The following is a 14,617-nucleotide window of genomic DNA, read 5'->3' on the forward strand; positions in this document are numbered from 1 at the left end:
TGCATAAAACTTGTTGAACAAACCCTGATCCTGCTGAGTGAAAAATTAAGTCAGTTAGTTCTTTGGGGACTCAGGCTAGATGATCCCTAAAGTTCCAGTCAATGGTAAAGTGGAAAAGTATTTCTTATTGCCTCTAAGTACTCTGAAAAACAGTGGATGAAAATAGTGGTTTAGAACAGTATCAATGAGTGGAGATTGCAAATAGCTCAAAAGACATTAGTATTTGGGGTTGAAGGGGGGGGATGGGGGTTAAGGTGAAGGGATTAAGAAGTACAAATTGCCAGTTATAAAATAGTCCTGCAGATATAAAGTTCAGCGTAGGGAATACAGTTAATAATATTGTAATAACTATGTATGGTGCCAGGTGGGTACTAGACTTATGGAAGGGGATCACTTCTGATACAAATGTCTAACCACTGTGTTGTACACCTCGAACTGACATAATGTTGAACGTCAACTGTAATAGAAAATTTTTAAAAAAATATTAAAGACATTAGTACTTGTTACAAAGCCTGTGTGGTGTATCATAAAGACAAAGTTAAAAAGCTGATTGTATGATGATAAATTACGTCTTTTTTTTTTTTTTAACATGTGACCTCAAAAGGTAGTTTATTGATACTATTGTATCGATAGTGCCTAGAACAATGTCTGGTTCACAGTGAGTATTCAATAAATACCGGCTGAATTAATCGTGTAATACTAACATTCCTTTTGAACTCTAGAAGCAGTTGGGTCTTTACCCATCCTTAGAAAGCGATGGAGCAGGAACAGAAATCCCTTAAAAGGTCAGGACTAGTAACGGGGCTGAGCTACGCTCTCGGGTAGTACCGGACAGGCCTAGAGCACTGAAGGAAAAGGAAGAAAGAGGGCCCAAATTACGCGGAAGAGAAAAAACAAAACAAAGTGACAAAAAAACAAGCGTAAGAGGAAACACGTTTCTATAGGGGAGGCTGGCAGGAAGCCGCCGCAATTACCGCAGGTCAACCCTGTCACCAGGCGGTCACCTCCGCTGAGATCTGCCTACCCCCAAAGCCCTGGGCTACACGGACCTCACTTTTAAAAAGTCCTTATCAATACTGACATGCCCAAGTTCATCCGAGTTCCCCAGAAAGGGAAATCACAAGCGCTTAACTCACAACCTAGCCACCATTCCATTCAAATTACGCAGCCAATAGGAAAAACCGCCCTCCTCAAACAACTCGGCGGAGCCGTGACAGCCTTGGAAGCAGGACTGCGGTGTCAGAGCCGCCGCACCGCCCGCCTGTCGGCCTCCGGAACCTCAGGAGCCCTCAGCCCGGCAGGACAACCTTCCTTCCCTGTCTCCGCCCTTCCAGGTTGGTCCCAGCCCCCGCAGCCCCGGCGGCCTGGACCACACCCGCTTCCCTCCGGTGGCCTGGCCGCCCCCGCCGCGGCTCGCGGGAGCGCTCTTCCTGGGGCGGGCGCGGGCCCAGGGCGCATGCGCCCTGACCGAAGGGCGCCTCCCTGCCCGGATCTCGCGAAGTTACGCTAAATTGGCCGCCGGTGACGGGTGGCCGGCCGGGGGCGGGAGGGCTTCTGTGGTAGAAAGGGAGGTCCGCTCGGCCGGGCGCGCCGCCCCAGTGCTCTGTGGGATACTGGAAGTCTCGAGCGTCTCCTCCCGGCTCCCAGCGCTCCTCTGGCCCGCACTCATAGAAACAGTCACACCCCCCCTGCCTCCCCTCTCTTCCCTCTCCGCCTCCCCCTTCCCCCCTCGCGATAAGAAGACCCGGCGGCAGGAGAGGGGATGAAGATGGCGGACGCGAAGCAGAAGCGGAACGAGCAGCTGAAGCGCTGGATCGGCTCAGAGACGGACCTCGAGCCTCCCGTGGTGAAGCGCCAGAAGACCAAGGTGAAGTTCGACGATGGCGCCGTCTTCCTGGCTGCTTGTTCCAGCGGCGACACGGACGAGGTCCTCAAGCTGCTGCATCGCGGCGCCGACATCAATTACGCCAATGTGGACGGACTCACTGCCCTGCACCAGGTCTGTGCGCCCCGCCGCCTGTTCTCTCACCCTGCGGGTCCTCGTCGCGCTCCCGCCGGGGCCTGCGCTCGGCGCTGGGCCTCCTGAAGCTCGGGGCGGCTTCCCGCGATGGAAGGAGGGAGGCAGGGAGAGAGCTGGTGGAGGGAGGGCGCTGGGTGGGAGGCCCCCTTCAGACCGGTTGGCGGTGGAGTTGGGAACCGGCCGATTTCCGGGGCCGAGGGGAAAAGGGACTGTGGTTGGCTTGGGGCCCCAGGGCCTTTTGTGGACGTGTGTCTGGGATTTGGGGACGAGACCGGGAGGGGTGGGTGTAGTGTGGCTGTGCCTGAGGCCCGATGTCAGTGATAAACTCGGAGGGCAGAAGATGCTGAAGAAAAAAGACCAACAAGGGGCATTAGGGACCCTTGGGCAGTTGGCCGTCTTTGGCTTATAGGGGCATTGGATTTGTTGTACTTTGTAGGACTTGATTACAAATGATGATGATGATGATGATGATGATGATAGTAATCAAGAGCCCTAAGCCTAGAGCCCTGAGCGGACGATTTCCTGTTTTCTCCTTTATTACTCTTGGTCACTGGGGAGGGAAAAAAAAAAAAACGGGGTGTAATTAGCTGATCTGCACCGGCTGAAAGGGAGGCGACGGGGTAAGGAAGCGTTTGCAGGGGCTTGCCTACCCCGCCGGACCCGAACGTATTGAATGGAGAGTTTGCCGCAGTGTCAGAGATCCTTGAGCCGCAGGTCCTGGGGTGTGCACTGGAGTTAGAAAGAGAAGAATAAACACGGGCACTCTTTTCAAAGCCAGTTACCGGGCTCTGATTTTTCTTGTGGGGGTGGGAAGCTGTTCACAAACTTTTCTCAAAATGGATGCTTTGTGCATGTTAAAGTTTTATAGTAGTCTGATTGGGATCTCTCAATGTTAGCCAAATAAGGAGAAACTATTGGCAATCCAGAGATAATGTTCCTTTGCCTTTAACAGGCCAAGAGCAACACAACCACGTAGAGTTCTGCATAAAAAGCAATTTTTAGTGATGGTAATAGGTGAGAAGACATAGACTCTTTCCAATTTCTTAGTGGGCAACTTGGGAGTTACTAGAAAAGGACTTGACAGCAAAGCTTCCCCTTACATTGAAAAGACTTGTACAGTAGCTCAAAGTTGCCTTGGTTATATTTGGAAGATTGTAGCTTTATTTTGAGAAATATTGTAGCAAAAACTTGTTTGGGAGGTTGAAAATTAAGACTTTGTATTTTATGCGTATTACCTTGCTGCATTTTTCAAAGAGACGTGTGTGGTGGTGGCATTTTTCCTTTTACTCTTCCTGTTTAATGAATGACCATCGCTTTAAGCTTTAATTGAATTCTCATATCAAACTTGGCTTATAGCCTTTGTTTACAAAGTTGACTGGATGAACTGAAGTGACTGACAAGTTGCAGGACAAATCTGGAATTCAGAATGTGGCACCCCATGGTCTATGCCATGGTCTTTAGACCCTTTTCTATTTAATTAATTCAGAGTCTGTAATGTATATGAAGCTTTTTATTTGGCTGAAGTTTATTTTAAGGCATAGCATAACTCTAAATTCTAAAAACATGGTGTTGAAAATGAAGAAGTTTGGCATTAAAAATGATAATGTAATTATATAAAGTGAATCTTTAAATTTATTTCAATGTGGTTTACACATTTTATTATGGAATTGTTTCCAAAAGACAGTTATTGTATGCCTGAGGTTAGGATACAATTAGATAATGGTTCACATCAATATATTTTATTAAAATTGTCAAATAGAAATGTAAAGTTGTTATTGTTGTGGAGGAATCCAATTTGTAGAGGAAATTTTCTAATACTTAATATTATTGGCTTAGGTAGGCAGAGAAAAAAATATGTAACAGGCTTCTTAAAGATTTTTTTAATGTATTCTCAACTTAGACTTGTTGCAAGAATTATCAGACTTACCAGTGTCTTCCTGAATAACTGAATTCAGTGGTTAGTTTGGCATTATACAGGTGTAGTCTTCATTGGATATTTTGTTTTAGCGGACAAGTGCTTAAGCAGAAGTTTCCAAGTTTATGCATAATCATTTGCATAACATTTTTTTTGTAATCTTTCTGCACATTCCTAAATCAGTGAAGCTAAATTCTTTAAAATATCAAGGATTAAAATTTTTTTTTTACCTTTTTCTCCGTTCTCATTTCTCCTTTATTAAGTCTTGTTTTCCTCCATTGTGATTGTGAGCACAAGGAGTTTGCCTGAGGCAAATTCAGGACAACAGATAGTGAAGGGTGATAAATAAAACTCATTTAAATAAAAGAATTACAAGAAAATGTTAAGTTCTTAAGGAATCTTTTGAATGCTGCTTTTTTAAATACTTAAATTATAAAACCTAAAGTTGACCCACTGATTTGTTAATAGTCCTTGAATAGTTATTTTATTTAGCTTCTCAAAAGATCATAGAACACTTAAAATGTTTTTAGTAGATTAATTATTAGTTAATGTTTTGGAATATTCATTTACTTTTTTGCTTCTGATCAAGTGTCCTAAATTTCACTGTCAGGAGAAAAGTTTTAGGGACATCACAACACACAAATATCTAATATTTTCCTTCCTTTTTTTTAATATAAGCAACTTATATTTAAAAGTTTCTCTTTTTAAAAAAATATTTCTTTATTGATTTCAAGGAGAGGGGGAGAGAGATAGAAAATCAATGATGAGAGAGTCATTGATCTGCTGCCGCCTGCACGTCCCCCGCCCCCCGGGCATGGAGCCTGCAACCCGAGCATGTGCCCTGTCTGGGAATCCGACGGGGATCTCCTGGATCCTAGGTGGATGCTCAACCGCTGAGCCACGCTTGGCCTGGCTAAAAGTTTCTTTATTAATTGGTTAAATGTGCTGTTATTAGGAGTTACAGAAGATAATCAGTTTTCGGCTCTCCTTTTTGTATAGAAATATGTCTTGCAGCCCTGGCCCGTGTGGCTCAGTTGGTTGGAGCGGCGTCCCCTGCACTGGAATGTCGTGGGTTCCATACCCTGCCTGGGCACATACCTAGGTTGCGGGTTTGATTACGGGTGTATGGGAGACAACCCATCCGTGTATCTTTCTCACATTGATGTTTCTCCCTCTCTCTCCCTCCCTTCTTTAAAATCAATTTTAAAAAGAAAAAAGGAAGAAATATGTCATGCATATAAGAAAAAAGAAAGCAGTGTTTCTTGTCGAATTTCCTATCTTGGTCTCTAGAATAGCCCACTCCCCCATTGCTAGAAAATGGTATGGAAATTATGATATAAATATCTGATTTTCTAGAACTGAGGTCTTAGAGTATATTTTCATTTATACAGTGGGTGATAATCAGCTCTGATTTTATAGCTACCTGGTAGAGTTTTAGACTTATGTGATCTGTATTGCAGTTTACTTTATAAAGATTTCAGGAGAGGAATAGAGTTTTCTATAGAATGTTTTATTGCTGACTCTTACTAATATTGGTGTGCATAAAAGGCAGGACTGAAATTTCTTCCAGTAGTTTTTAGTTTAGCCTTTTGTTTTGTACCTTAAAATCGTATCTGCTTCCTCTTGTGCCAGTGACTTCTAAGTCAATTTCCATTTCTCACATTTCTGCAGAGCTCCAGTCCCTCACTTTCATTTTTCTACAGATGTTGTATTGATTTATTATTCAATATATTGTGATTTTATATTTAAAAATATATCTTTAAGTTGTAATATAGCCCATCCTTTTTGCCATGGAATAGCAACTACTATACTGTAATTACATTTACTTTAGTGATTTCTTCAAAGGATCTTACTCAAACATGGATTTTTATAATTGTAATTCAGTTTTATAATATACTTTTATCACTTCAACCTGAAATGAAACTTGTCTTTCTTCACCAAGTCTACTCTTTTCATTGATCCCTGTTTCTGTCAGTGATGTCGTTAGTCTCTAGGTCAGGACTTAAGCATTTTAACTATTGTTTACTCATCCCCTTGTCTGCATATATCCAGTCAGTCTCCTTCACACTTGCCTTGCATCAGTTCTTTTCCTTGCCACTCTCACTATCAATCTAGTTCATTCCTTTATTATTTTTATCCCTAGAGTATAGTAATAGCTAATTGCTTTCCCCATATCTTCTTCCCTGGTCCAATCCAGCATTCAATTCAAAATTTTAATGATACCACTTTGTGTCACTCCTTAAATTCAGATTTAAAGTGTTTCATTATTTAGTTTATACCTGATATATCTGCATTGTGTTATAACTTTTACTTTTTTTAATTTCCATAACTATGGTCATACTTTTTCTGCCACTAGAGTATCCTCCTCCTTTGCCAGTCAAAATCCTAGTAAATTTTCAGAGTTCAACTCTGTTGCCAGCCAGAAGGTATCTTTCTATCTTTTGAATTTGAATAATATTACGGCACTGGAGAGACACTCCTGGGGTGCTCACTGTACCTTACTTACATTTTGCCTCTCTGTTGCTATTAAAACCCTTCTTAGTGAATAGTGTTTGTAAGTTGTCTTTCCTAGATGACTCCAAGGACCCAGGCTCCACAGTTTGTATTTCCAGAGCCTGGAACATAGTAGGTACTCACTAAAGACTTAATCGAATTGTATCTTTTGCCTTCATAGATATGAAGTTTATTTATATGTTATGAGCTAAATTTTTAAAACCTTTACATCCAGATGCTTAGAGTATTGTTCTTGTACATAATAGAACTTGTATGTTTATAAAGAAATGAAAAATTTTGTTGTGGGTCTTCTGTACAATATTTTTTTATCTTGAGATTTAAAAAATTCTTAATATTAACCTTCTTCCTATTAAAACATCCTAAACCTGTTTAAATCTTGTTTAAGTAATAGACGAATAGTCAGTTGAGTCATTAATTTGCTACCTTCTCTATAAGGGTCTGAACTAGGTCCTATAGAGGAATACAAAGTAGAATTAGATCCATGTTCTATGTGATTATAATTTTAAAATGCTGAATTTATACTTTTCAATACAGATTTGCAGATATGTTTAGTATTAAATCCGTTTGCCCTTAAATATAAATTTTATCAACTTCTAAGGGAGCCATTTGAAGCTTCTTTGTAAAAATATGTGACTCCCATCTTGTCAGTAAAAGGAATACTTTTGTGCAGTCTTTTCTTAAGTCTTAATCTTCTCAGCCAATCAGTTTTCACTGGATTGTAATCTGAAATGTAACTCTCTTTTTAAAAGTATTCTAATAGCGCTACTTAAAATGTTTTCCAACCAGAAGGAAAAGAGACTGGAAGCATCTGATACTGAGTCTCTTGTGAGGCAATCATGTAATTGGTATATATGAGCCATCTATTTAAAACTGAATATAGAGCTTATAATTGTTTACCCTTTTTGGAGGGGGCATGTTAAGATCTTGGAAGACTCTATTGGATCACTCAAATAATGTTAAAATATGTGATTAAAAGAATGTGCAGTTTAAGTTATTTTTCTGCATAATATTCTTGTTAGAAAGCTATAACACTTTAAGCTGATGGCTCTTAAAATTTTTATTGAAATCATCCTAAATCCATTTTTTAAAAACCCCACCTAAACAAACAAAACTTCTAACCCCATACTGGCCCCTCACTTCCTGCAAATAAATGGACAACCCTAGCCATATATGGGTTATGCTGGTAGGGCATCAGTACCCACACTGTTGCTGTTATAATGCCTTCTCTGCAGTTACTGCCTTTGTGCTTCCTGGCAGCAGTTTTGTGGTCTGACTTTGAAGTGTCACAACCAGGACCATCTTTCATGTGCTTCAGCTACAGTGTGATTGCAAGCTGTGACTTAGCATTTTCTAGTATAGCCAGGTAGAAGCACTAGATGGAGTAGAGAAATTTCTTTCTCATCAACCATTTGTTACCATATTTTACAAAATACTGTTCACATAAGAAAAGTACCTGTACTTTTTAAAAAAATCTAGCTAGATGATTTTTAATGCATGACTAAAAGTTTAGGGGAAGGCATATAAAACAGTTGTTTTTGTTACTGCTGTAGCATGTTACTTCTTGATACTTCCCAAAGTTTCTATTTTCATTTCATCTCTGCCTGCAAAAAAATGCCATTTTTACCCCACTTTTCTTTTGAAAGTTTGTGAAGTTCAGTCATGTTGAAAAGATGGAGTATTGGAATTTTAGTATACATCTTTGAAAGGTTGAAAACTGCCAACAGTCATTTTGTGTTTATTCGAAGTTGGGGTTTTAAATATGTAGTAGCCATGACTTATCACAGTGTTTTATTGAGGAATGGAATTTGCTGAGGATTTGCTATATGCGAAACATTATGGTAGGTACATTTGCAACCAATATCTCATTTAATTCTCAGAATGTCCCTTTTCTCTTGATCAGGGTTACTAAGATAATAAACGGAATAGTGGGGTTCTAACTCAGGTTCTATCTGGTTCCAGAAGCCCAAACTTAACACTGTGTTAGATGTTTTCTTTTAAGTCTGAAGAAGAAAGCACATATTCTTAAATCTTCCAGTCATTATGATTCATTATTAGTATTTGGAGGGTCCCCTCAATTAGCAGAGAATCAAATGAAACACACGCGTATATATAATTTTTTCTTCATCTACTTTTGTGTTAGCTAGCCAACACTTTAAAAAAAATTCTATAGTAATTGAAATGCAGTAGTACTGTCAGAATCTGTCCTAAATTTTAAGGACTGCCAGTATTGTGTCTAACTAGTCATTATGTGCAGAGTATTTGATCAAGTGCTTTGGGAAGTTTCAAAGGAAGTTACAAAAGCAACAAAAACTTTTGTTTTAGGACAGAGTTTAATCTTTAAACATCTTCATTTTCCTTTATCGTAATAACAATTTATATTATTGCTTTAGGTGTTTTTATATATTCATTTACAGTAAATGCTTTATAAAACACACATTCTTAACTCTTTTAATGAAAAGAGGTAAATTTTAGGTAGACTCATATCGCTGATATGAGTTCATCACTATTACTTAGCTTAATCCCCTGCATTTACTTTCAGTTTGTCACTACCATTTAGCTTAACCTCCTGCAATTTACTTTCTGTGCAGTGATTATTGATATTTATATTTAAGACTTGAGATATTACAAGAAATGCTAATAAAGTTACTTGAATTAACTCCTGAATTAGTAAAACAACAATAATTATGTTTGATTTTAATTGGAAGCCTTCTTTAGTAGGAATATCCAAGTCATAAGAATATTCCATTCCTTAAATTATTTTGCACACTTGAGCCAAATTATATTTCAGATCTTAACTTGGAAAAGGCAATAGAAATTTTTTTTCCTTATGAGAGCACCGTTTGAAATGGGATTTGGTTGTTGCCCATCAAATCATTGATTCCCAGAATTTTACGTTTCATGGACATGTTTTTAAATTTTTTGATGATTAAAAGAAGATAGTCTAATTTTCATTTTGCCATGTTTGGGCATTAAAAACAAACAACTTGATCACCTATCATCATTTCATAGAGAAAAAGAATAACAAAAGGATATAGGGTATGAGTATGTTCAAATGAAGGACAGTGGGGTCTCATATCAATCTACAGTATTGCTGTATTGACCACAGCTGTTCTTGGTGCTCTTTTATGCAAGTAGAGAGTGTGATTGGGGGTGAACAGATTTCATGTCTATTTCCTATGTCCTCCTTTTAGGTAGGATGTGATAAAGTGCAAGTGGTGTGGCAGGCTAGATTGCATCAGGGTGCAAGCTCTTGGCTCCTCATCGACCCAGTAAGGAACAATGAATAATTTGCCTGAAGAGATTCAGGAGATTGGTGAAAACTGCCTTTAGGTACCACTGGTTTCATACTTACACTTCCATAAGCCTTTGCACATGTAATCTTCCTCTGGAATGTATTTCCCGGCTTATTTATATTAAGGCACAGCTCAAAGAACAAACTGTGGACTTGCTTGACCACTGGGGTACACGATGATTCTCTAACTTACTATTTAAACCCTAAGAGTGACACATATACACTATCTGCTATCCTTAGTATATCTTATCACCTGACAAAATAGTGGATTCCTTTAAGTAGGGGCTTTGGTTAATTTTTCTTTAAATTCCTTTGGTAACTGCATTTTTTAGCAAGTGCACAGTAAATGTTTGTTGACTGAAAAAAATTGAACACAAATAGACTAATCTTGTGAAGAGCTGAATGCATAGAAAACAAAATGATGATAGTTTGTGTGGGTAAATATAACAGCTAACAAACATTAAAGATGTTCTAATAAAAAATTGTATACCAAAAACTTACTTTTATAATACTTATAATGTAGAGGTAGTTGTATTATGGTCAAAGTGGAATATATTCTTGATTACCAATACAAATAGAATGTTGCTCAGTTTATGTAACATTTAAAAAATTAATTTCTTTAAAGAAATCATTGGGTGTTTATTTAGAAAAGGAATCCCTAGCATACTGGCATTAGAAACTAACTCATATTTTCTAACAATTTTAATCACACTTTTTTTCCTAAATAACATTTTCACTATGGATCCCTGTATGTCAGTATTTTCTTACCTTATTAGTATTTTGGTGGTTTATCTTTTCATTGTTGTGCTGGCTAACCATAAAAAGACAAAGTTGAGCTCTCTGTTACTGCCCTAAGTGTGCTTTCTCGACTTGAATGTTCTTTCATGGGTGGAGACATTCCACATTGTCATGTGTCGTATAGGCATTTCTGAAATGACATTCAGTAGAAACCATGGAAAGAAATGAAGGCATTCCTCAGCTGTCACCTTTTTAGTACTCTATTTAAATGCGTTATGTGCATTGAGTGAGATATTCTGCAGGGAGAGCTTCACTGAATAAAAAAGCATTACTTTAACTTGGTTATTAACTCATATTTGAGATGAAATTACTTTTTGTTTAACATGTTCTTTCACAAAAAAATCATAAGGCTGTAGAAAGTTGTGTCATTTTCTTGAATACTTGCGTAAGGCAAAGGAGAAATTTTATGAGATGTGAATTGATACCCTCTTAGAAATTAACCGTGTGGGAAAGTGTATTTTCTTGGATTTACTGTGAAAGCACATAGACACACACACCCCAATTATCTTTACTTTGCATTAAACATACTAAAGTATATTAATTTTATTTGCCTTCAAAATTATTTTAGATAGTTATAAACTTATTTCAATATTTATACTTTTGCTTGGAATATTTCTGGAAGTCTTCTATTAGAGCTTCAGCTCCAGAACATTCTTTTGACTATTTTCAGTGTTGTGGGTTTTTTTTGCTGTTTTGTTGTTTTGTTTTGTTTTTAATTCTTTCAGTTTTTTAACTTTGAAAATGATAGTCATTTTGAGACAAGACTGGCAGATAGGTAGGTCATGGGTAATCATGGTTAATAAATACTATCAGTGATTAGATGATATTTTCTAAAAAGCTTATTCTTAATTGGAGCATGTTCATAAAAAGGCTATCTTGGACTTTAGTTAACTCTTTCTACATTGTTTGGATTTGAGTATGCTTCAGAGTTTCTTTATGATTAACCTAGTGTACTCTTCATTTGTTTTCTAGACTTTGCATGAAGCAACTCAAGGTGATAGCTTGTGATTTGAACGTGGTCTTTTTTTTGTGGATGTTGTATTTTCCAAAAAAGAATTTAATGCTGCTTTTGCCAGATCACTATACTGTATTTTATTAAGAGCTATTGTTTTCTCAGAGATATGTTAATTTATACAGTCTTTTTTAAAAAAAGATTAACACGGATGACTTTTTCAGTAATTTCTATATCCTTTCCAAGTACATGGAATAATCTGCATAAAAACTTTGCCTCATTCAAGGTTTTTTTCTTTTAAAATATCTATTGCTATTTAACTCTTCCAATCATATTTTTTTTTATAAGTGTCTTTAAATTTATGTTCTTCTCAGTATTTTTATTTATCTTACGTTGTACATGAAAATGCCTTAAGTAATTATTAAGCCTTCAATGCCTTCTGCTCTGTCTTTTCCATCTTCATTTTATTTTAAAAAGGCTTATTTTCAAGTTTGTTTGCTGTTCTATATGTATTTTAGCTAAAAAAAAAAGAAAATTAAGAAAATATTTAAGTACTTAAAGCATCAAAGAGAAATAATAAAAAAAATTAAATGCTATCCAAATTTTCAGACCTGAAGGTAGCCCTATTTAAAACTTTGGTAAATTTCCCCTGGCCAGTGTAGCTCAGCGGTTAGAGCAATGGAGAAAATATCCTCTGGTGAAGATTTAAAAAAAAAAAAACTTTGATAATTTTATTTTATCCATCTCTAATACAACTTGTTATAATTATACTTAACTTTCTGGTTTATAACCTGCTTTTTATATTACACATTGTTAGAAATATTTCTCTGTTAATGAATATTGATTCCACTGTGTGTATATATGTGTGTGAGTACACTTATACATCCCAGAATTTATTTTCTTAGTTGTCTGATGATGGATATTTAGTATATTTCCAATTTATTTTTATATGGTGGATATTATACAAAGATACACATCAGCAGTGTTCAGCTGATGTGCTGCAATAATTTTTAAAACATGCAATACCTGAGTATTTAGTCAGGGGCAAATAAAAAAATGACAACAGCCAATACAATAGCCGTCCAGTAGAGGATGAATTAAAATTATACCTACTTTTTTTTGTCAGATTCGCAAAAATACAATACATTTTTTGGTGTGCCGCAGAATTTTAGTAGTTAGTTTATGTGTGCCATGAGATGAAAAAGGTTGAAAATCGCTGATGTACATCTTTGCTCATTCATGACATTGTATTGCTAGAGTTGTTTCTTAGAAATTTTGTGTTTGCTCAAAATAACGTGGGGCTTTAATGTTGGTTTATACAAAATACATTTTCAGTCAAGTTTCTGGTATATCTAATGTAGAATACTAACCTTAAAAGTAGTCCTGCTGACACATATCTATTAACATTCATAACGTGATGTTATCTTCCTTCTCTTAAGTCACCCATAGGAAAATCTGTTTTATTACTTTGTTAGTCTGTATATATTAATAAAATTTGTGTTGTACAAATTTTTAATATATTAAAGTGTTTGTGTTTTACAGATATATGATGCTGTAATTCATTTAGTTATTAACTCATTCATGCAACAAATAGATAAATCATTATTTACAGTATGCCTGGCACTGTACTAATCTCTAAAAGCAGTGGTCCCTGCCTGCATGTGCTGTACAATATAGGGGAAATGGCAGTATGAACAAGTAATGACAATTTTAGTAAATGTTAGAATAGGGTGAGATGAAAGTTTTTATTAGGAGGATTTAACCTAGAATGTCAAGAAAGACATCCTTGAGGAAATTATGTTTAAGTTATAGGTAATTTAACAGATGTCTTGAGCACTGCCCCCTTCTTAGTTGTCCTCTGAATGCCTCTGTTCAGTTTCTCTTTTTGATCTATTTCTTTCTTAAAGAAGAATGTTTCAGGGTTGTTACATGTCTATTTTTTCTTTTCCATATCATTCATTCTTATAGTTTCAACTGTTTTCTTTCTATGTGATCTGTTCTCCTTTTTAAATACACATCTTATTTTTGACATCATTCTTTTAATAAACTAAAATCATTGAGTCATCTTCGGTTTTCTCCTTTACTTACATACAGTCAGTAACTCCTGTTACATGCACAGCTGCACAAGAAATACTCCCAAATTCATACTAGCTTTTAGATATTCTTTTTAAAATAAATTTTATTTGTATTGAATGACATTGGTTAATAAAATTATATAGGTTTTTGGTATACAATTCTATAATACATCATCTATATATTGTATGGTCACCTCCCCAAGATACTATACTCATTTAACAGAATTAAAGGCCTACTCTGTGTCATACACTATTAAGTGCTGGGGGGATATATTTTAAAGCAAAACAGGAACCAATACTATCCTCATGGAGTTTATAGTAAAATGAAATTACTTAGCCATCAGGAAAGTGCAAATCAAAACCATAATGAGTTACCTCTGTACAACCACTAGAATAGCTGTAATAAAAACAACAGATAATATCAAGTATTGACTAGGATATGGGAAAATTAAACCTTCCTACACTGCTGGTGGTAATTAATGTAAAATGGTGCATCCACTTTCAAAACAGTCTGACAGTTCCTCAAAAGGTTAAACATAGAGTTACCATGTAGCCCAGCAGTTCCATTCCTAGGTGAGTAGAAAATACATCTGTGAGAATTGAAAACATATGTCTACACGAAAATGTGTACATTAATGTTTATAGCAGCATTGTTCAAAATAGCCAGAAAATAAAAACAACACAGATGTCTATCAGCTTATGAATGGGTGAATAAAATGTGGAATATTTTGTTACTAGAATCAGTGGAATATTATTGGGCAATAAAAAGAAGCAAAGTACTGTCATGGCTGGGTGGTTCAATTGGTTGGAGTCTTAGCTGTACACCAAAAGGTGTGGGTTCAGTTCCCATTCAGGGCACATACCTAGGTTTCGGGTTAGATCCCCAGTCAGGGCAGGTATTGGAGGCAACCCATTGATGGTTCTCTCTCACATTGACTGTGTGTGTGTGTGTGTGTGTGTGTGTGTGTGTGTCTTCCCCCCCACCTCCTCTCTTTAAAATCAGTAAACATATCCTTGGGTGAGGCAGGTATTGGAGGCAACCCATTGATGG

At 37.0% G+C, this 14,617-nt stretch overlaps 1 protein-coding gene across 3 annotated transcripts in view; it reads left to right on the top strand.

Moving 5' to 3' along the window:
• The first annotated feature begins 592 nt into the window (after positions 1-592).
• The window catches only part of PPP1R12A (protein phosphatase 1 regulatory subunit 12A), a 130,649-nt gene continuing 116,624 nt past the window's right edge, over positions 593-14,617 (top strand). For all 3 annotated transcript variants that reach the window (XM_081130558.1, XM_081130559.1, XM_081130560.1), the window contains exons 1-2: positions 593-1,334; positions 1,743-1,999. In XM_081130558.1, the coding sequence (XP_080986684.1) occupies positions 1,082-1,334; positions 1,743-1,999 (510 nt within the window). In that variant the 5' untranslated portion in view covers positions 593-1,081. The remainder of the gene's footprint in view (positions 1,335-1,742; positions 2,000-14,617) is intronic.

This window comes from Miniopterus schreibersii (assembly GCF_964146895.1).
Source record: "Miniopterus schreibersii genome assembly, chromosome: 2".
NCBI classification, from domain to species: domain Eukaryota; kingdom Metazoa; phylum Chordata; class Mammalia; order Chiroptera; family Miniopteridae; genus Miniopterus; species Miniopterus schreibersii.